This window comes from Psammomys obesus, unplaced genomic scaffold (genome assembly GCF_907164565.1).
Source record: "Psammomys obesus unplaced genomic scaffold, mPsaObe1.curated_primary_1811, whole genome shotgun sequence".
NCBI classification, from domain to species: Eukaryota; Metazoa; Chordata; class Mammalia; order Rodentia; family Muridae; genus Psammomys; species Psammomys obesus.
In genome coordinates this window covers 24,019,957-24,043,622 of record NW_026592890.1, presented here as the reverse complement: position 1 = coordinate 24,043,622, position 23,666 = coordinate 24,019,957, and the positions used below count along the sequence as shown (strand labels likewise).

At 43.2% G+C, this 23,666-nt stretch overlaps 1 protein-coding gene across 4 annotated transcripts in view; it reads right to left on the bottom strand.

Annotated features, from left to right (window-relative positions):
* Positions 1 to 2,124: 2,124 nt before the first annotated feature.
* The window catches only part of Cep57l1 (centrosomal protein 57 like 1), a 50,699-nt gene continuing 29,157 nt past the window's right edge, over positions 2,125 to 23,666 (bottom strand). For 2 of the 4 annotated variants that reach the window (XM_055616175.1, XM_055616177.1), the window contains exons 3-11: positions 22,456 to 22,635; positions 21,037 to 21,158; positions 12,256 to 12,372; positions 10,927 to 11,004; positions 10,164 to 10,250; positions 7,310 to 7,387; positions 6,601 to 6,794; positions 5,501 to 5,645; positions 2,125 to 3,312 (exon numbers count right to left, since the gene is read on the bottom strand). In XM_055616175.1, the coding sequence (XP_055472150.1) occupies positions 3,091 to 3,312; positions 5,501 to 5,645; positions 6,601 to 6,794; positions 7,310 to 7,387; positions 10,164 to 10,250; positions 10,927 to 11,004; positions 12,256 to 12,372; positions 21,037 to 21,158; positions 22,456 to 22,635 (1,223 nt within the window). In that variant the 3' untranslated portion in view covers positions 2,125 to 3,090. The remainder of the gene's footprint in view (positions 3,313 to 5,500; positions 5,646 to 6,600; positions 6,795 to 7,309; positions 7,388 to 10,163; positions 10,251 to 10,926; positions 11,005 to 12,255; positions 12,373 to 21,036; positions 21,159 to 22,455; positions 22,636 to 23,666) is intronic. The other 2 variants (XM_055616176.1, XM_055616179.1) reach the window with 2 other exon arrangements.

Genomic DNA, 23,666 nt, shown 5'->3' with positions numbered 1-23,666 from the left:
AGTGCTGGCGACCCACCCCAGGACAGTGATTTCTACATCCCAACTCTGTCCAGTATTAGAAAACTCACGAGAACAGCTGCTCCCAACACTGGAACGTTCTGGCTTCAGCTTCATGGAAGTTGGGACCTACCTTGGCTCGAAAGTTCTAATTCTTTTTTGTTTTTCCTTCCAATTTCTAATTAAATAACCCAAAGACTTCTTTTTCAGTGAAGTCAAAACATTAATGAAATCATTCCTGTTTCCACAAGGAAGCTGTCCCAGCAACGCCAAAGCTGCCCAGAGAATGCCCCGTCTGAGAGAAAGCTCTGCCCACCCAGAGTCAGTGGCCTTGGCAAGCAGGTAGACTGTAATGCAAGATTTGTTTTGTTCAGTCGTTATGGTGGAGTGACGAAGCCATTCTTCACTGTCTCTTAGTGATTAAATGTCACCTCAGCGACCAAAACAAACTCCAGAGTAACTGCGGTGTGGTTACTGCTCCTGCACCATTTTGCTCCACCACAGTCTTTACTTTCTCCCTTTAGGAACCCAGGATAGGAAATAAGGCACCGAGAAGACAAACAGGAAAACAAGTTAGAACACTCCAACTCAGTTACTAAGAATATATCCTCCATGTTGCTTTTCGACTTTAACCCTTGGAACTTGTGTTTTACTCCCCCTGACTTCCCACAGGGGCAACAGATTAAAAAAGCATTAAGCAGTGATTCTCAACCTGTGGGTTTCGACCCCTGTGTGTGGGGGTCGATGACCCTTTTACAGGGCCACATATCAGATATTTACATTACAATTTATAACAGTAGCAAAATTACAGTTATGAAGCAGCAATGAAAACAATTCTGTGGTTGGGGATCAACACAATATGAGCTGCAGCCTTAAGAAGGTGGCCGAGAACACTGAGTTAGCATTTAGCATTTCCCCAAATGCTGACCCCCTCCTGGGTGCTGTACTTCTTACATTTACCTAGCAAGGCAGGATTAGTAGAACTCTCATGGTAAAGGAAAAGCCAAGGCTCTGTCATTCTTGCCTTGGGCAGACTTCAACAGTGAAGACTGATTCTGAACCAAGTCTTCCCACTCTGAAATCTTAAGTGCTGTTTTGTTTGTTTGTTTTAACCATCTTATACTTGTGTGAGAAAGTTCTCAATTCTTATTTGACATATTCAAGTATTTGTAAATGGCTACATTTTTTTGTATGGTAATTTGTTTTACCAACACACACATAAATTCAGTGTTGGGAGTTGAACCTAGGTCAAACCCTTTACCACTTAGTTAAAATCCAGCCCTATGTTTCCACAAAAAATATTTTATTAGTAAATGAAATATGTTCAGCCATTTTCCTAAGTGCTCAGGAAACAAAGGCACAAAATTAAAGGGCTGTGTTATGGCCCTGGTTGGGATTTTTTTTTTTTTTAACTTTCTAAATTTAAATGACAGAGGCTCATATTCCTGAGGAGGAAAGGTGAAACGTGGTGTGGTCACAATTCCAGGGCCAAGAAGCTGACCGCTTAAACCAGAGGGGAGAAAACCTGCTCTGCTGTGAACTGTTCTAAATACAATCTCCTGTCGCAAACAACCAGTGGGACAGGCCTTCTAACCTGGCACTTCTCACTATGAAAAAGAGTCTCAGTTTCCCTCTTCCCCAGAAGTCCACAGTTACCCTATTTCTGTTTCACCTTTTGATACTTTCTAGGAAAATAGACTGTCCTTAAAAATTGCTTTTCTTAGGCGGGACATGGTGGCACATACCTTTAATCCCAGATCTCAGGAGGCAGAGGCAGGCAGATCTTTGTGTGTTCCAGGCCAGCCAGGGCTACCTACTGAGCCCTGTCTCACATGTACCTGTAAAATAAATAAACTGCTTTTGTTCTGGCCAGGCAGGGCTGCACATGCCTATGGCTGTAGCCTGTGGGAAGTGTAGAGAAAAGGACCAGTTCACAGCAAATGCTTCCGTGAGTTCAAGGCCAGCAGGGCCTACTGTCTCAAAAAATGAAGACAATTGATTTTTGTGCTTTGGTTTGTTTTTTTAAGCAGCTCTTTGGGCTCCTTATCTACAGTGCTTACATTTTCAGCCTGTGTATTTCCTACCCACTGTGAATTGAAGAAAATACACAACTCCAATTGACCCTTTATTACAGCCTTTTATCTAGGTCCTATTTCTATTTTAGTTGGTGACATCAATTTTCTCTTGTTCCAAAGAGATGTACTAATTTCCATAGGCTTCTAGAAAGGCAAAAAGTATAAATTTATTATATAACATGTATACAACAAAGAAATCCATTGTGACATCACTGATTTTAAAATATAAAAAGATATACCACATATTCCTAATTCATTTTCACCTGTGGATAACATTAGTTAAATGCCTAACTTCTTTTTATAAAATCTCATCACCTTCTTGGATCCTAGACATCCACATCGTCACATATGCAAACAAAAAACCAGGCAAAGTTATGAAAGAGCATGATAAGGTCAGTTGTTGGCGTTTAAAAGGTAAACAAGTTATAAAAACGAGTGGGGACCAGCGGAGGAAGAGAGCTGAATGACTGTCTTCAAAAATTTAATTACGCATTACATTTTGTAGCTGTCACATCAAAGCTGATTTAACGCTCCTTTCACAAAACTGCAGAATTTACCTTTCCAAACAAAACAAACAATCCTGCTGAGTTTAAAACAGGGTGAGGTGGCAGTTCCAGGAAAGCTAAAAACACTTGCGACTCTGTTCATTTGTGTGATCCGCAGGTAACAGCCAACCTAAATGAAGCTGTGGAATGGCACCCATAGCTCAGATTTAAGTTGATTTTAATGGGTGTCCATTCCATACAGTGCCTTGGATTTACCTTGAAGAAGCTGCAAAAGGAATCTTCTAAAGCTTGATGAGGTCAGGGGCCTTTGGTTAATAACAACAAAAAGCAATCATTTATATTCTGGGATTCCTGATAGGTCATTAGCCATTATTCTGATAATTTACAAGTTCACATTTTCTAGAAGCCAGAAACATAATTCAAAGGTTCCCGCAGGTGTGTTAGATCAAAACCACGTAGACGACGTGGATCCCACTGGCGAAGCTCGTTCAAGGGGACAGTTTGCCGTGGCGTCACTGCTCCCACTTGATGTCCTCTCTTCTCAGCATCGCCTGCAGACTGTGAACTTGCGTGGGGCGGAAGTTGCTGTTTTTCAGAAAAGGGTTGGTTTCATCCCAACATTTCCTAGGGCTCTTTTTCATGCTCTTTGATCCTTTGGGGTGGCCGTCTCCTCTTTGGATGCCTGAAGATTCCTTTATTCTTGAGTTCTGAACTTTTCGATGCAGTTTACGAACCTGCAGAGAAAAGAAAAAGCTCGTCTTTCAGGTAAAAATCAAGATAAGTATACGCTGACATAGATGACTAGGTTGGTGGCTTAAAAGATTTCGTTACATCAGAGGTTCAGTTCGGCAAGTCACTCCCTGATCACCTGTCCCACTGCGTGAAGTCCAGGCAGCCCAATAATGCATAAAACAGCCTTGTCTTCTGCAGGCTTACTCCTCCAATTAAAGACAGGAAGCACAAATGCGTCGGTGACAGAAAACACTTAAGCTGGAATAACTCTTAAGGATGTGTGTATGTGAGAAGGTCCAAGCAGGAAAACAGGTGTGCGCTGGAGGCTGAGCAAAAGGTTGCTGCTAAAAAACAGAGCGCCAAGACAAGGGGGGGGGGGAGTCCTTTCAGGTGCTACCAATGACCAAGTGAAGAATTGCTGTTAGGCACTAGCATTTATTTGCCTAGAAGGCAATTCTTTTTTGTTTTGTTTTTCAAAACAGTGTTTCTCTGTGTAGCCTTGGCTGTTGGAATTCTCTCTGTAGACCAGGCTGGCCTCAAACTAACAGAGATCTGCCTGCCTCTGCCTCCCAAGTGCTGGGACTAAAGGTGTGTGCTACCACGCCCAGCTTAGGATGCAATTTTTAATTAATGATTAAATTTATCACAATAAAAGCTTTGAACACTTATTCTACTAAAGAGTTTTTGTTGTTGTTTGTTTGTTTTTGGTTTTGAGACAGGTTTTTTCTGTGTATTTCTGGTTGTAGCTCTGTGCTTTTTTTGGCTGTCCTGGAACTCAATCTGTAGATTAGGCTGGCCTCAAACTGAAAGCTTTCCACCTGCCTCTGCCTTCTGAGTGCTGGGATTAAAAGTATGTGCTCCCCCCAAACCCCCAGCTTCTGCTATAGTTGTTAAGGAATAGCAGATCACGACTTTCAAAAAATAAACTGTACAGATTGGGTAACTCTCAAGTTGTGTTTCTTCCTCTAGTTCAATTCCAAGGAAGGGCACAAGTTGTATAATCTTTATACCAACACAATCATAACTAATTTTTTTTACTTGCTACAGTCTTAAAAGCCAGTAAAATTTAAAAAAAAATATATATTTTTTCTATCTTGGCGATAAGCATAAATACAGTAATATTTGCAGTTTTTACAAAATCACTGTCGTGTGTGCGCGTACGCGTGCATGTGTGTGTGTGCGTGTGTGTGTGTGTGTGTGTGTGCAGGGGCTGATGTACCTGCAGCTTATCTGAACGTTGAGCATCCCTAGGCAGAGCTGTACAAAGTACACGGTGTGATGTGAGGTTTCCTAGAGAGACGCCCTTCTGCTTCAGCAATGTGATAACGCTTTAGATTCAACTAAGGATGGAGTCATTGTATTGGGATGAAATAGTATATTCAGGATTCTTCTACTAAAATATTAAAGGTCATGCCACTCTTAGTTACTAAAGCACAAGTATAGAGTCCTTCTCCACCCCTGAATTCTACTAACCATAGGTAGCTAAACATAGGTTCCCAGGGACTATAACACAGCCCAGCTTGTTTCGGGAGAAGGGAGAGGATGGTTTTGGGATTGTGGTACCAGGTTTCTAAATGGTACTGCCTCTGTGGGCACGAGGGACGTCATTAAAGCATCGGTGGGGGGTGGAGTTGGGAGGCAAGAGAAAAGAATGCAGGAAGGGTTACCGAAAGGATGTTAAAGCCTGCTCAACAGTTTCTCCACTGCCTGATTCTGCATGAATTCTTTTGTTCTTACTCTATTCTCCCTCCCCACCCCCGCTTTTTTTTTTTTTTTTTTAAGACAGGGTTTCTCTGTGTAGCCTTGGCTATCCTGGACTTGCTTTTAAGGCTGGCCTTGAACTCACAGAGATACACCTGCCTCTGCCTCCCAAGTCTGGGACTACAGGCGTGTGCCACCATGCCCAGCTTCTTTCTTATCTTGAAGAACTCTATGGGGGGCTGTGTCATTACAAGCAGTGGTAGCTCTCCGTAAGGGGCCCAAGTGACTCCTGTGTATCTTTTAGCCTACTACACCCCAGACTTCCAATTGGAAGGCCACACAGAGATGTGAGATTGGATCCACATATATTTCTAGTAGTTTTTTAGCATCAATTTTTTTTTTTTTTAAAGTATGGCAATTGTTATTGTTTTATGAAGACCAGTAGTTTTCAGGAGAGCAGTGTTTGTCTGTTTGTTAGAGTATTCTTACACTGTCTTGATGCTTCATGAGTTTGGAGATCTGGTCTTCTTTCTTTTCCATCTTCTTGACTAACTGCTCCAGCTCTTGCTCTATGTCTTCAGAGACTACGTGGCTTCTGGCGTGCCTCATTCGTTTCAGCAGTTCTTTGTGCTCCCTACGGAGACAAGCAAACAGCGGGGCCATGGTGTAACTTAGGGAGTGCTTCTCTGCTTCACATCCTGTGCTCACTACTTAGTAATACAAATAAATAATAAGACAACGAATAAAAACCACAAAAGCGGTGGTGTCTGTCACGACACACAGATTATGCTTTGCACTGTTAAAAACAGAGCAAACATCAAATACCGTTATAGATTATCTATTTGTCACAACCAATTGTTTTGTTTAACTATGAATTTTAGTGAAGAGTACAATTATTAGTCTCTATCATTAGGACAGATAAGTAAATCATGATAAACACGGCCAGGCTTTTATCATCTGAGTTCAGATACATTTAGAACGATCTCGGTATCTAGCTGCTCAATAACCTAAAAAACAAATGTAAATTCTTGGTGTTTTCAGCTAGGTGGAGTGAACAGTTCTATGGTGCTTGGCTAGAGGCAACAAGGCTCTCTCTAGTTCCAAGCCTGGGAGTGGAAATGCTGTGAAGACAACAGCCATGTGTGCAGGAGCAGTTTACAAGTTCAGTGAGCTGCCAGCCGCAGCACACAGCTTGGACCTGTCTGCTGGCGTGAGGTTAAGCTTGGGATACGACCCAGTGCCGCCCTGGCAGATGTCCCTCACAGAGGAATCTGTAATGCAAATGTAATGCTTCCAAATTTGTAACGCAGACCAGGCCAGATCTAAAATGAGGAATGAAATCACCTGCATAAGTACAAGATTTTAAATAAAAAGTATATTTTCCTTCTAGAAGCCCTAATGTGAGTTCTAATCTAAGTCTTCAGACTTGATCCATCCATTTGATTCATAATATTTGTCAGTCTAGATCTCTGGACTACAGAATAGTAGTAATTAGACACAGTTAAAAAGTTAAATACTACATTAGATATAATAAGTGCGTGCAGCTACTCAGCGTGTGCAGCTACTTTTAATAAAGAATAAACACTTACATACTCATTTGGTCCAACTCGTCTTGCATTGCCACCAAGAGTTCAGACAAATTGTCACAGATGGAAATGGGCTCTCCTGAGTTACGAGCCTCAGCTGTAGCCAGGGAAGCTGTTCTGAGAGGCTTGGAGAGACTCCGAGCTTCAGAGACTGGCAAAGGTTTCTGAAGGTTACACAGCCTACTGGGCTCCACCATCTGCAGAAGGTTTCACAAGCTTGGTTAACAGAGCAGCCTGCACCGGCCAACGTGGAGGGAGAAATAGCTAGTGCTCGGCAATACTGTGCTGGTGAGCTTTCTGTCAACCTGACACACGCTCAGGTCATCTGGGAAGAGGGAACTGAGAAATTGTTGCCATCCCATTGGCGTAAGGGCAAGTCTGTGGAGCATTTTCTTGCTTAATGATTGATGTGGGAGAAGCCAGTCACTGGGGTAGTGCCGTCCTTGGGCAGGTGTGAACTGAGCAAACCATGGAGAGCAAGCCAGTAGAAACTGTTTCCTCCATGGTCTCTGCCTCAGTTCCTGCTTCCGGGTTCCTGTCCCAGCTTCCCTTCATGGAGGACTGAAGACTGAAATCGACCCTTTCCTCCCCACAATGCTTTTGGGTCATGGTGTTCAGTGTTCATCACAGCAATAGAAAGCAAACTAGGATAGAATAGGAGCAGCATTTGCAAACAAGGTTTTTCAACAACGATCCTCAATGTTATCCTCACCTTCTCCCTCTCAAAAGTCTGCGCTCTAGACGTGTGGCCCGTTTGTTGAGGTGGCTCTCTTTTTATACAGTTAGTTTGCTAAAGATTGGCAAGGAAGAAAGGAAGTAAAGTGCTATTTTAAACATATATTTATGATAGGGAAAAGAAATCTCAGAGCTCAACAGTAAGTATAAGTGCAACTCCAAATGTAGGCAACAGACATGAACAGATCAACATTCGACTGCTGATGACAAATGGCTAACGCAGGAAGAAAGTGGTCAACAGTCCTTCAGTTGCCAATGGACTTACACCTCTGTGTCTCTCCTGTTCTTAAAAGCCTTCAGTGGATGCCAAGTATTTCCAACTCTGTGGTTCGGGCTGGTCTTGGCCTTCTGAGTACAGGAATTACAGATGTTTAGCATCACCTAACTTCACAAGTTAGCTTTTTTTTTTTTTTGAGACAGGGTCTTATTAGCCTAGGGTGGCTTTGAATTCTAGGTTCTCGTGCCTCCACCTCCCCACACTGAGATGGCAGGTGTGCACCACTGTTCCCAGGTGGGACTGTAACACACTCTTCCTCTCCCCGGCGTGTCAGTCGTTAGGATTCGCAGGCTGGCTGCAGTGTAAGGCTCTGCATTGCTCTCCATGTGTTCTTCTGGCTACTTATTCTGCCTTCTTGTCCTTGAACCCCCAAACTTGCTGCCTCAGCCCACGTGCTGGGGCTGTAACCGTGTGCCATCATGCTGGGCTTATCTGTCTCTAACACTTAGACATTAGTCTAAGCACATTATATGAACTGAATATTCAACTGGGGACATGGTGACACAGAAGTGGAGATAAAAGAGAACTCCTGAACTCTGCCCCTATCTCCAGTGATGTCAGAGTTCCTTTTATCTTTAAAGGAAAACAACAGCAATCTTACATGACCTTGGCACTGGATTAGTACTTTTACAAAGTGATTTTGCTGTTAATTACTCTCTTCTCTGTCAGAAGTTCTTCCTGATATTCCTTTTATAGTCTCATAGTTTCTACAATAAATATGAAAATAAAATTCTATCTTATCAGATAAAAGGCAACGCTAAAGATATAGTTAATAGAAGTCATTGTTCTGTTTGCAAATTATTCATAGTGTTTTTCTATTTGTATTTCCAGTTGAAATCCCATTACTCACACAAGACATTAAAGCCAGATTAAGAAAATAAGCAAAATAAGTGTTTTTCATTATTATAAACTTATTTTTCAACTTTCCATTTTTTTTGTGTTGTGCTATTTATTTATGGTTGTATGTTTGTGGACACGTGAGGAGTACATGTGTATGTGCATACATGTGGAGGCCCAAGGCTCACTGATGCAGCTAATTTCTCTAGCCAGCTTGGTGGGGGAATCCCTGGTTTCTACTTCCAAAGCTCAGATTACACGGAGGCTGACATTTAGGTGGGACATTCAGGCATTTAAGTGGGACCCAGACTGAAGTCCTCATGCTTGCTCAGCAAACACACTAACCCCCACAGAGCTGTCTCCTCAACTCCAAACACAGCTGCAAAATTCTTTTAGAAATCTAAGGGTCTACTGAAATGGCTCACTGCATAAAGGCTCCTTGTAAAAGCCCTGAGAACCTGAGTTGAATCTCTGGAATACACAAAGTAGAATGACCTCTGCAAGGTGCCCCCTGACTTCCGTATACATGACATGACACATGTTAATGTATGCACACATGCAAACACATATGCACGGATACATGTATACACGCACACACACGCGTGTGCACACACACACACACACAATGTAGAAACAAATACAGCCAGCTAGGCAGGTGTAGGAGTACATGGCTATAATCTCAGCCACTGAGGAGGCTCTGGCAGGACTGAATTCAAGGTCAGCTCAGGCTACATGCCAAGTCTGAAGCCAACCTGGGCTACTAGTGTATAACCCAGTCTCAAATATTAATACAATTAGAAAAAATATATATATGTACACACACACATCTATATATACATACATAAATATACATAAACACAGAGCCTCACTACGTAACCCTGGCTAGCTTCGATCTCTCTATGTGGACCAGGCTGGTTTTAAACTCACAGAGCTCTGCTTGTCTGTCTCTCTCTAGTGCTGGTACACACCACTTAGTACCCTGTTAGACAAGGATACAATACACTTTCCTAAGAGTTTAAAACTAGGAAAAGGGCTGGGCTGCCTGCTGGCACGGAGAGCTGCTGCCATCACAGGCTCTTCTCAGGCTGCCAGGCAAGCCCAGGGCTATGTTCTGTACACTGCCGATACTACTTTTCTTTAGCCTGGCTCTTGTGGAAGTTTGTATCCTTGTATTGAAAATCACCACCATTTGACTCATCTCTTGGCATTCCTGCTGCATGTCTTTGGTGGTTTGGATGAGAATGACCCCCATGTGCTCATATTTGAAAGCCTTGGTCACCAGGGAGTGAGAACGCTTGAGAAGAATTAGAAGGAAGTCCTGATGGAGTGGTGGGGAATTTTAAAGGGGTTAAGGTCTCTTTGGAAGAGATGTGTCACTGGGGGATTCAGAAGCCCACATCAGGCCCAGTGTCACTTTCTCTCTGCCTGCGATCAGGACGCAATGCTCTCGGCTGCTGCTCTAGCATCTGCCTGTCTGCTCCCCACCATGGTGATGAGAAAAATCTCCGAAACTGTAAGCCAGCCCCTAGAGTTAAATGCCTTCTCTTATAAGTGTTGCCTTGGTTATGGTGTCCCTTCAAGCAATGTAATAGTAACTAACACAGGGTCACTTATCATAAAAGTCTTCTAAACCCTTCTGGAAAGAAAAGATTAAAGGGTAAATCAACATATATCAGAAACTAGAAAGCATTATCTTGAGAAAGGCATATATGTGTACCTTTCGTTGTTTCTTCTTTTTCTTACAGTGCTTTGAGTTTGAAATCGTGGACATTAACATTTTGTTGACTTCAAGTCCAGTTTGAAGCTATAAAAATTAAATAAATAATTTGCGAGCCTGATCTGTCTCGCCCACACTCCCACCCCGAGACAGGGTTTCTTTGTGTAGCCTTGACTGTCCTGGACTCCATTTGTAGCCAGGCTGGCCTCGAACTCACAGAGATCCGCCTGCCTCTGCCTCCCTGAGTGCTGGGGTTACAGGCACGCACACCACGCCCACCTAAGCTTCTTAGTATATAAGGAAGCTGAGACCTCAGCTTTAAGGGTGAAGGACTTTCTGAGGGCCGAGCATTGCTTAGTTGCATGGGTAGGGCCAAAGCAGGAACTCATGAGCCCGGGAGGTACAGTGACACTCCATGTTAAGAAAAAGAAAAGAAACCTCTAATAACCACACATCCCCAAACCCAAAAAGTCTTTGAGGAAGAATGCTCCAATAACTTATGGGTTTGGGTGTGTACCTCAAGCTGAAACCAGCCTATGCGGAGGCAGCTATCTCTACTGGGAATGTATAATGTGCAAGGTCTTCGGCAAAGTAGCCAACTCTATGGATGTGCTGGCTAAGTGGGAATTTTGTTACCACAGAAAACAGCGTCAGCGGTAACAATGTAAAATCCTAAAACTGAGCACAGACGAGGATCTAGCCCGTGGGAATGCAGTATGCCAAGCCACACAGTCATCGTGAGGGACTAAAGGACACAACTGACCTCGGACGCTTTGTCCTGAAACAGCTTGCGCTGGTGCTCCTCCTCCTTCAGTTTCTCCTCCAGATATTTAATCTTATCCTGCAGGAGGATGAAAATGTGTGAAAACTAAGGCCAAATGTCCTTCATTCCCTTTCCAAGAGGGCCCTAGGTAGTCTAGATTTTTAAGAGCTAGCAAGTTACAGCAGAAAGTAAGAAAAAGGAACAGCAAAAGACACCAGACTTGTCTTGGCCTTCTACCTGTGCTTCCTTCCTTGCTACTGACATGAGGAGAGCAGAGTAAAAGCAACTAAACCCACAGCTTTATTCATGGCAGCCAGATCTGCAGAGAACAAACCCACAGCTTTATTCCCAGTCACCAACAGAACCACAGTGAAGCTTCCAAGAAGGTTCAGTTTTTTGAGCTCCAGCTGGTATGATCTTGGGTCCCAACATCCACTCAAAAACAAACAGTAGCAATGCTGGCCAGGTGCACGTGATGGGGGACAATGCTGGCCACAAGTGTGATGGGGCAGGGTAGGAAGAAAGCTAGAAGTGGAAGGCACGGCCCTGGTTACTTACGAGCTTAGTACTGTACTCTGTCAAACGAGGATTATAATACACAGGAAGGCTAGCAACATGGCCCAGTGGGTAAAGTGCCTGTCATGCAAGGCTGATCAATTGAGTTCGATCCCTCGAACCACACAGAAATGGAAGGAGAGAACCAATCCACAAAGTTGCCTCTAACCTCCACACATAGGCCGTGGCATACACGCACCCCACTCCCATCATTCACATACACAGTAACAAATTTGTAAGAGAAACAAACACGAAATGGTGAAGCTGAAAAGCCATGAAAACAATCCGGAAAGGACCACGCATACACTCTCTATCTTATCCATGCACAAATTACATCTTACAGGTTTGTGTCGTTCACAACAGGAACCATGACAGAAGTGTCAAAGGGAGAGACTTCTGAGTACTGCAGCACTCAAGACGGGCTACAAAGAGGACAAGAGGCTCTAAAACAATTCTGTGAAACGAGAAGAGCTTCGGGGAGGAGGAGAAGAGATGCAGGATAAGCAAAACCAGAAGCAGTAAAGACTACCTTCCAACATCCTTTAGGTCAGATACCGGCTGAACAGAAATGTTCCACCACCTTAGCTCACAAACTCATACTTTGGTGTCAGCAGGCAAGCTCGCTCACGCCGTGACAGAACACACTTTCTCCACGGCAGGAATCACTGACAGCAGTGCATGTGAACTGCTCCAATCTTTGACCCTCTGTTCACATACAGTGCGAGCTTTGCTCCCCTCCTGGCACCGTCACTTCAGGGACAAGCACTGACTCACCTCCGCGGTCTGCTGAGTTCTTGTCAGTCGAAAACACTCTTTTTCCAGGACATCAAGCTTTTCAAGTTTAGCATGCAGCTTCATCTGATCTTGCTCTTTTTCCCTTTGAAGCTGGGTCTGGAAAAGATAGAAAACAAAATCTGCATTTGGCAAGTCATGCCGGTGGATCAAGAATAACAATTTCTGAGAAATCAAAATATAACATAAATCGGCTGCTAGAAACGTGTACATATATGTATATACGTTAGGTGCTTATGAGCAGAAAATAAGAAAGTCAAATCCTTTTAAGGAGCAAATGTAATATGCGATGAACATGTTGCTAAATTAGCGCTGGAAGAATAAATTCCTCTTTGCATCCTCACACAACAGTGCATAGGAAAAGTATCACAGCGCAACTTACACTAAAGACCATAAACTCTTGGAATGGGTTTATTTACATCATCAGGGCCGTAAAATACTAACTGCTTGCTTGACTCTTCTACTCCAGTTAGTAAATCAGGAAGGACTCAATGTCAGCAATTATGTGGATTTGATCCTTGCTGTGGTATATTACCCTTAACTATCAATCAGTTTTTAAGAGCATTATAGAACTCTACAGATTTTCAAATTCCGTCTGCAGATTACTATGAAAGGATAGGAAATCATTATCCAGCTGGTAAGCTATGGGCTTTTCTCAGACAAGCTGAATTTGTGATAACAAAATTTGTCCACTTCTTTTTCCTCAGCTCAGTAGGTAGAACTGGTTGTTTTGCTTCATCTACTATAGTTAATTCCTAAGCCCTTAAATACAGTTTCAGATTCTGCTTACGTTGAAGATTATTTCCAGCAGCAGACTCATACTTGTGCACACTCTAATCTCCCTGGTCTTATAGCCGAAAACAATAAACAGCTGATGCACTAATCTGCCCTACTTTTCCTTCTTCAGAGGAAGGTTGGGAAGAGGTATGCATCTGTACTGCAGACGAATCCACTGAAACACTATGGATTCCTTTCTGGTTCCTCCAGCCCCAGGCCATCAAGGACGATGGCGGAGAGTGAGAAGTCACCAGAAAGACAGCAAACATCCAGCTACAGGGCAAATGGAGACAAATTGTCCGTATCATCGGAAAAGTTGAGGCTGCCTACACCAGGCCAAGCTGAAGCCTGTGCACCGAGGGAGAAGATAGTCTACGAAACACAGAGAGCCTCTGTCACCTGAGGATCGCGTGCACTGGTGATGCTGTCTGCACTCACCTGTGCAACACGCTATGGCCTCATGTTCCTCACCCTCCTCTGCTTCAACTTGTAGATCTGATGGATACAGCTGCTGTTATCTTTACTAGTGACTCTGTGCTTATTACTGAACCTTGGGGCTGGAATAAATCATTCATTCATCTGGAGAAGGGATTGTGTTTAAGTTTTCTTGGGACTTAAATCACTTCCTATATGAATAGGATATAATATTTGTATTCCCATTAGAGGTAAATATTGGCTTACACTCTATAAGATACCAAAACTACTAATCATACGGGTCTTTGATTAGGCTTTTCTAATCAACAGAATAATGTGCCCAATACTGTTCTTGGGGGCAGAATATTATGCATGATGCTTCCAGTGTCCTAATCTGTTTATATGTGTTTTATATGTTTATAATTTGTTTGCTTATAGGAAACTCATGCATCAAATGACAATAAGATTTAGCTACAACATCTCAAATAAAAACCACTCCGAATATCCTGTCCAGGAATGGAGCTGTGGGGGAATTCTGAGGGCTACTTCATAACTATACTTGTGCTGCTGTCATGAATTGTAAACATCTGATATGCCTCAAAAGGAGGAGAAAACAGACTTCTGAAACGTGTGCCATCACATGCTCCGACATCACACACATGTACACATACATACAAAACAAGGTATAGATGCCATAAACTACAATTCTAAATCTAACAAAAAATCTCTCACAAATATGTATGCAATGAAGGCTTCTTCAGGTATATAAATGCTATGAGAATTTGGGGGATTATTATGTTTTCTTTTTTTTCCTCAGAGTGAAAGAAACAATCTATGTGAAGAGGTGAAAAGCACTGGAAATGATTAAAATGTAACTAAATAATATACTTTCTTTGTAATTTTCTTTAAAGGAAACCGACAGTTTTGAAGAACTAACAGTGAATGATGCACTGGCTTGATATGACATGTCAAAAGCACAGTGAAGGCTGCACTACAGGCAGGCAGTAGAAAGGGCCTTTCGTGTCACTAGTCACTCACGGAGGGCTGCGGGAAATTGGAATACATATTTCTGCAGGAAGAAGAGACAACAATATCTAAAAGGACATCATCAGGGCTTGGTGTGGTGGTTCATGCCAGAAACACCAGTCACTTGGGCGGCTGAGCGGGCAGGACTGTGAGTTCAAACCACCATGGCACTAGATTGAGACCAGGACAACAAACAAACAGATAAATAAATGAGTGAGTGAATGATGGGTTGAAGGAGTAATTCAACCATGGAGCCCTTGCCCAGCATGTACAACACCCAGGGTTTAATTCTTTGCACCCCATACACAAGCATGTATGCACACAAAGAAACCACTAGTAAGATTTGAAAATATTTTTAAGTGAATGAAATGAAAGTACAAGTGACCAAACACCGTCAGATGCAAGCAAAATGTGTAGTAGGGATCTGATAACTTTAGCTGCAAAAATGTAACATTTGAGAGAATGCAAGGAAGCCTCTTGGAGATGAGGAGGTCAGAAGGCACCTCTGAGTGACTCTGGAAGAGTCAGATGACAGAGAATAGACTATTCCGAAGAGCAGGATTAGAAGCGCGATGGAAGTCCCCCTGGATGCGGTGGCTGGAGCTCCCTCCTTCAGAGGATGGGAGCAGACTCCTTTGCCTGAAGATAACTGTGGACAACTGGCAGGCTGGGGGGCAGTGGGCACCAGACCTCTGGAGCCACCTCTGTGCCATGTGTTAGACACCAGGTGCCCCACCCCCAGGCCACCTTCAGCAACTCAGCCACCTAGGTACTCTAACATCACGTTCAGGGCCAGCAAGAGCGAGCTCGGAATGCCCAGCAGAGTACATGGCACAGCTATCTGTCTCCTGCAGGGCAGTCCATGTGGATTAGAAAGCATGGAGACAGGACACCCCCCCCCCCCCCATTCAGTGCCCTGCCTGCATCCCCTACTCACTTGCTATTTTAATATTAACCCAAACAAATGCTAACTTAATAGCATAATCTGCATCATTTTCTTACCATGTTATTCTAGTCTGTGTCATTAGTGCCACAGGAGATAGCTTTAATCAATCTGAGGTGTGTTTTTATTTCTAGTTTGGTCTGGTGTTGTTGCTGTTTTCTCTTCTCTGAGCGTGACTGAGAATTAAATCCTTAAGAGAAGGCTGCTCACTAAGATTCTCAAACAAAACCAGAAGACATTCTGTTCCAACAGCTACGTAAACCATGAGTAGCATAAAAAAACGGGACTACAACACCTCCAAAGATCATAACCTCTCAATGAACAAGTCTAAATAAATGAAATGCTGAAGAGAGGATTCAAAGTCTACTTAACAAAAGAAAACATGAAGTAACTTCAAAGACCACAAAAGCAAGCAAATAAACAAAGAAAGGAAATCAGATTGGGATGTGTTTGATAAAGCAAGAAACGTAAGAACTCAGGAAAGAAACTGAGATTGGGGAGAAACAAAACAAAACAAGCAGAAATATTAGAAATGAAAAACCCACTTAGCCAAACTGAAACCACTGAGGGAGCATCACAGATACACTAGATCAGGCAGAACAGAGAGTGGCGGGCATGGCAGCAAAGGCGGAGGAAAGACCAGACTCTAATAAAGAAAAGATTCGAGCATGAGCACACACATCTAAGCCTCCCTCGGGCAGAAAGGCATGAGATAAACCAAGTCAATCTTCATTGCCAACCTGACTGGATTTAGGGTCGCCATGGAAATAAAGCTTTAGGTGTGCCTGTGTGGGTGTTGACCCAGTCTGAACATGAGGTAGGGTCCCTAACTGAATGACGGGGAGACCAGAAGCAGGGCTTCCTGGCTGTGGGTGCCAGGTGAACCAGAAGTCTCCCCCTTAACTACTGTTGGAAAGAGATCGCCCCTCGGAGCTGAAGCGCCAGGACCAGGCAAACCTCTGGTTCTTGTAAAGGGGTGTGCTGCTCACCAAACAGAAGAACCAGCACCAGGACAGGAAGTGTGCTTGGTTTTTATTCTAATTCAGGAAGTGACTGTGTCTTTTTCCCATTGGCTGGGGTCCAACCTCACAGGCTTTTGCAATTGGCTACTCTGAAAAAAAAATCAGTGCACAGGAAATGAAGGGGATAGGGGGTCAGTGACTTTAATCCAAGAATGTGGCAGGGCTTGTGTAAACAGGGGTTTTATTGGGTATGTGTTGGAGGGGGGCTAGTTAAAACATTCCTGTAAAACTTTTATAAGATGGAAAAGAAAAATATTTGACTTTCTCGTCTTAAACACACTTCATCGTCTCTGATGGGAAAACTCATACTCACTGTTTCTTATCCTGACATGGTGTGTACACTCAAACTGTAGGTCAAAGTAAACCCTAAGTACTTTTGTCACAAGAAAAGTACCTAACACAGGAGGCTGACACGGGGAGTGGGCTGTTGCTGTAATGAACTCGACTGTAGGTTCTCGGGTGTTTGGACTAGTTCATGGGAAGAATGTGAAAGGCTCGGAGCTGTGACCTGGGAGTCCTTGAATCCTATAAGCAGAGCTTAGTGGCCATTCGGGGGAGTTTAGAAGGACACAGCAGTGTCCCAGTTTGTGAAATTCCAAAGAGGACCAGGACTTGACAAAGGCAACCAAGCTAGAGGCTGTTCATACTGACAAATCTGGACTCACCCTGCCCATGTCCTGAGAACTCGAGTGCCTGAATCCAGAAGTGAAGCCTGGGGCTGAAGGTGGCTCAGCAGTTAAGACTTGCAGAGGACTTGAACAGCACCCACATCTGCTGGCTCACAACTCTCTATACCTTGAATTCCAGGAGATCCAAAGCCCTCGTCTGGCCTACTTGGGCACACACACACACGTGTGTGTGTGTGTGTGTGTGTGTGTGTGTGTGTACATGTATCCACACACATACACACACACAAATAAAATAAACCTTAGAAAGTAATGTTCTAATTTGTTTGGGAGAGGAAATTTCAAGCAGGGAGTCTGAACTGGGAAGCATTAGAAGGGTTCATGGCTTGAAAACTACCGTGCAGGCACACAGAGCCCACTGTAACTGTGCTCCAAGGGGTTAGACTACAGCCTGGGCTGGCAGTGTCATCCAGCTGGTTTTACACAAATGAACGTTAGAAGAGTGAGAGGTCATCAAGGTCTGCACCACGATGTCTGAAGGCCACAGAAACGAGGCAATGTATGACAGGTTCCAGGTCCCTGCAAAGAGGCCCTGATAGGTAAAGCCTGTCAAGGTGAAGCCTAAACTGCTGGCAGACCAGAGGATATTAGAGATGCCAATGTCATGGGACATCCTGGGAAAGTTACAAGTGTATAGTAGAGCTGGGCCAGGAGAGAGGCTTCCTGTGCCACAGGCAGCCGAGCTAGAGGGCCTGACCCCCTGACCCCTCAGCAGCTGGATGGTCCACCGAAGTCCCAGCTGCCACATCCGCAGCACCAGGCTTGCTGTTGGCCCTGCTGGCTTCCAGCCTTGGTCTGTCTGCTCTGCTCTTCTGCCATGGCCCCGCTCCTCTCGTTGGTAATGGAAATGTTTACTCTGTACCTCCGGATGCTGGAGGCATTTTACTTCTTTTGGATTTTACAGGAGCTCAGAGTGAAGAGTTTGTCTCGGGTCTCAGAAAAGACTTTGGAGCGGTTTTGGACTGCTGACGGATTGTCGGAACTTTTACGAATGGACTAAAGTGTGCTACATTATGAGGCGAGAATAAGATGTTAGGGTGCATGGGGTGGAAAGCTGTGACTCACAGCACATCTGCACCGGCATCAAGTGGATAAGGAGTGGAACTGTGGTGATTACGATTCATCTTCAGCTTGACTGGACTTAGCGTCACCATGGAAACACATCTATACATATGTCTATGAGGGTGTTTCCAAAAAGGTTTAAATCAGGAGGGAAGGCCTATCCTGAGTGTAAGTGTCCCATTGGCTGGGGTCCTGAAGCGAAGAAACAGGAGAAAGAGGACGACCAAGACCGACAGCACTCGTTTCTCTCTGCCTCCTGGCGAAAGAAGATACAGTGTCTCAGCTGCTGCCTACTGCCTTCCCTATTGCGATGACTACCATGCCGGGAAACTATGAGCCCAAAGAGCCCCCTCCTTTGCTTTAGTCGCTCTGGTCAGGTATACTGTCATAGAAATCGGAAAAGTAATACAGTCAATGAGTTATGGCAAACATTCCCAAACCTAGGGAAAGACATCGACATTCAATGTGAGAAACAATCTCCCCCCTCAGAGGTAGCCAGCCCCACAAGGGCCCATCGTTCCGGAAGCTTTCCCTTCTCATTCTGCCAGTTAGCTGGTCACATCAGAGATTAAGTCACGCTCCCACAATGGGATGAGAGGCAATCCCCACCTACATCACAGAAATACACAGGCCTGTTGGCTGAGGGTGCTACTTGAAAAAGGAAGCCACCTTGCCCAATTTCATGTTCATATGGTCATGTGTTCATTTGTGCAGAATGGAGATTATTTTTTCCCCAACTTCCAAATGCAAGGGACACTTAGGACTCCAAATTGGCACAGCCAATTTGTGCACGATACGTCATAGGTAAAAGACCAGAGCTACAGAAGAAACAGTATTACAGGCAGCAGGAGAGAAAGGTCAACAAAGGCAAGCCCATCAGAACATCAAACCTCTCTGCAAAACCCCTAAAAGCCAGGAAAGCACGGAATGATGTATTTCAAGCCCTGACAATAAATAACTGCCAACCGAGATAACCCCATCTAAAAAAATTATCTTTTAAAATTAGTGAAGGAATATAACTGACAAGCACATATTCAGGTAATCGATGGCCACGAAGCCAGAACTGTGAAAGACAGAGAAGCCCAACATACATGCGATAAAATCAACACGAAAATCAGCTTTTCATTAAGTTAGCTGTGAATACGTTGAGAAAGAAACCAAGAATTCCATCCACAGGACTTAAGAGGTGGGTGCAGTGTGTGTGTGTGTGTGTGTGTGTGTGTGTGTGTGTGTGTGTGTGTGAGCTTTGTCACTGGGAGTTGGCCCTGGCTCCACTTCATGGTTCCATGGTGAGTGGCTTCATTTTTCTGGGTGTCCCTGCAATGATGCTACAGGCACAGAGCGACCGTGGATGGAAACATTTAAACAGAAACACTAAGCACTTGATTTACTAAGTTTCTTTTTTTGGGGGACACAGTCTTTGGAACTTAGTTTTGGAACTCCCGATGTAGACCAAGCTAGCCTTGACTCAGGAAGATCTACCTGCCTGTGCCCCCGGAGCACCAGGATTAAAGACTGTGGCTCCAAAACTGGCAACCTTTTCACTTTATAAGGTGATTATCTTGGGTGCCTCTCGACTGTATGGTATGATTTAATTTTTAATCAGTTTTGGAAAGTGCTCAGTTATGAGCACTTCAAGTATTACTTCTATATCATTTCTCTTGTTTTTTAACCTCCAGTTATATATCCAGTTAGAACTTTCTTACTCTGACCTGCTGTCTTTTCTTATCTTCTGAATTCACTACAATTTTGTGCCTCTATTGGTCTGGGTGGCATGTGTCCATTTTTTTTAATTCTGTCTGGTAATTAGTAGATACACTGGTTCTAATTTTCATTTTTAGTATTTTATTCTTTCTCAAATTGGCTTGACAATATTATGGTTTCTAAAACTCAACAAAAAATTTCTTCCTCCTCCTTCACCTCTTTCCCTTTTTGAGGTGAGTCTGATTATGTTGTCTTGAGTGGGCTCAAGCTTTTCAACCCAACTATCCTCTTGCTTTAGCTGCACCAGCCCTTCTTCGCTAATGCTCACTTGGAAGCTAATGTCCGCCAGAGCCACTGCTTACACAGCTCTAACAGTGGGAGTGTCCATGTGCTCCCCTGTGGCAAGTCTCTGTGTTCTCCTGTGGGCATAGCCACATGCTCTCTTGTGGGCGTGTCCATGTCTTCTTTGGATGTGATCTGTTCATGACTTCCATCTGCCTGGTTAGTGTGGACTGAAAGTCTCTCACTGTGTCGGACAAGTGGCTGTAAATGCCTAGGGTCGCCAATCTAGAACCGCTGTAAGCTGATTGCGGTGCCTAAGGTTTTCTAGGCTGCTCCGGCCTGGAACAGGGCTGTGATCTAGGTTGTTTGCCTCCTTCCTCGACTTCACAAAGCACTCAGCCTGAGATTTCCTATGCTTTTGGCTCTATGTAGCCTTGAATTGATATCCTGGCCCAGAAGGACAGTGGTCAGAAGTATAGTCTCAACTTCCCCCTCCGAAGTCACAAATGCCTTCTGACAGTGGAACTTTGGGGATTTAAATCTGAATAGAGTCTACACTGGTGACTGCTCGCCATCTCCTTAGACCTAGTCCTCTTTCTCCTCCCTTCCCTCTCTTCCTCCTCCTCCCTTCTTTCTATTGCTGCTTCTTCAGATTATCTGTTAAGTTTTTCTTGTTTTCATTGCAAAAATGTGGGCCTCAATGGCAGTCTACCATGACCATGGGTGAAAATCTCCTAGACATAGCTTGATATTCTACTATATTATAATATTTTAAAAATTTCCCATATTATATTCTTCAAAAACATATTAAATTATATTAGCATTCCTCAGAGGAAAATATGTTTACCTGTTGTTCTAGGATCATGTTCTTTTCTCGTTCTACATTGAGAACCATTCTCTTTGTATATTCCAGTTGCTTCTCTAGAAGCAGACAACGAGACTGGGCTGAACTTAACTGTATGCTTATATCTATGCAAAGACAAAAGTAATGAGTTCATTAGCTGATTATTACATAGATCAGAGATTTAGTTATTATGTAAACTCAACCCAAAGCTAAAGGTGACTTTGTATGGTTTACATGTGTGAGGAAAACGTGTGTGTGTGCACACATACAAGCTAGAGGAGGATGTCAAATGTTTTCCTCTATTGCTCTCGGCCTCGTTCCCTGAGTCAGGTCTCTCACAGAACTGGAGCTTACTGACTCAGCTGGCCTGGAGAGCCAGCAAGCAACTAAGATCTACCCCTCTTTCCTGCTGACTGCCAAAGCTGGAGTTCACGTACTCCCCACCATGCTCAGCTTTGTCAGATGGGTGCTGGAGCGTCTAAGCCGGATCCTCATTCTCTTACAGCACTTTTACTCACTGACTTTAAACATGTGTTTGTTTGTTATTATAAATAATGTCACTTATTCTGTTCTCTATGTGTTGTATATTTTATAATATAAAATATTATTTCATTCTTTTCCTTCTCATTCTTCATTCCATTTGCAAGGCAAAACACAAACACAAGCTTTGCTTATGTGGGTGAATGTTTTAAAAGGAAAACAAAAAGTTTTGAAAAATTATACAAAGAACTCATACTCTAAATTTCTTAAAATTCTTATCTAATGTCCTTTTCATAATTTCCACAGAAGTCTCTACCTATCTCCTATAATTGATTCTGTATTCCTCAAGTTGAGTAAAATTATTTTCCGTTTATTGCTATTATTTTTATGTTAATTACTACCAACATTTTAAAATTAATGTTAACAAAATAAGCATTTTAATGATATTATGGGTTTATCTGGGTTTTATTATTCATTCTAAAAATGTTCTAATTTCTAAACACAACTTGCTAAGTATTTTGTTTTAATTTATGGCCTGGGGACTGGGGAGGCAGCTAAACTGACAAAGTGCTTCAGTCCCCTGCACTGCGCAAGCCAGGCGTGATAGTGCACACTGCAATCTGGGCAGTTGGGGTGGAAGCAGGAATGCAGGAGGATCATTAGTGCAAGGTCATCCTTGGTGACAGCAAGTTCAAGACCAGCCTGGGATACGTGTGAGTGAGTCCCTTGCCTCCCAAAATGTATTTGTGAGGATAATAGATATAATGCTGGTAAGTTCAAAGCCACATCAGTTCCCACAAAGAACAAAATGCCTGAAACCAGGGCCTCGCGTTTTCTATGACATGAGAGACTTATCTGAGTAAGTCAGCTTCCGCTGGGCTTACTGTTTTCAGCCTGTAGACCCTGGCAGCCCCACATGCCTGAGCACCCTTGCATGTTTACCTTTCTTCTGCTTAATCAGTTCTTGGTGTGCCAGATTCCTCTCTTCTGTTTCATTCTCTAGGGCCTTTTTATACTGTGCTGCTTCTTTGGACAGAACATTCAGGTTGTCTTCAGCCTGTGTCCTCTCCAGCTCTAGACGATGAATCTTCTCCTGGAGAGTCTTCAATGCTGAAACAAGTGCTATCGAAAAGAAATTGCTTGATGCTTTAAGAGAAATTGTTTGAAAACTTAACAAGTGTAGTCACTTGGGTAACAATTAAAACATGAACAGCATGTTTGCTGGTAGCCAGAAAGTATGTGCAAACTAATGTGCATAGTAAATAAAATATAAATACAAATGATAGTTACATGTAATATAAATAAAAAATTAAAAAAATAAAAAATGACACTATAAAAGGATTCATTTCCTATTGTGTATCTTGTAAAAACTATAATCTACTAGTAGATCAAGTGATATCTAAGATTGAACTGCAAGTAACTTAATAGAATAATATTAAGTCACTATTTCCAGATGAAAAATTATTTCCATTATTTCCAGATGAAAGTCCTTCAACTAATTAACATTGTAATTAAGACTTAAAGTTACTCTCGTCCTTGATGTGGTCAGTCTTAGTGAAACCACAACCATTTTTGCTCTTTGTTCTAGAAGCAATCTTAAAGATCAGGATATGTGAGGCAGGACATGGAACAAACTGGCTGGCATCTGGGCTCAAAGATGCACTACAAGGAACACACGTTTGCTGTTGTAGTTTTTACGTGGCAATATTCACGATGCAGATAAATTCAGAGTTAAGCATTTTTTCAAGTTAATTCACAGTTTCATTCAGTTGTGGTTTCCAATGGTAAAACTAGATCTGAGTTGAATATAAGTAAGTGGGCGTTAGTAAATGTTTGCTGGAGATTTCTGCTTGCTCTCTATCTGGCACTGGTAGCTCGCCTTGGATTATTCTTTTATGGTTTAATCCACAAAGGTCATCTGTTTACTGTCCCAGTGCTGGCTGGTGTATGTGAACTTGACACAAGTGAGAGTCATCTGGAAAGAGGGGATGTCAAATGAGCCAAAGCTCTCGCCAGACTGGCCTGCAGGAGAATTTGTGGTGCATTTTCTTGACTGATAATTGATAAGGGGGAGCCGGTCCCTGTGGCCAGTGCCATCTCTGGGCCTGTCATCCTGGGGACTGTAAGAATGCAGGCTGAGCAAGCATGAGGAA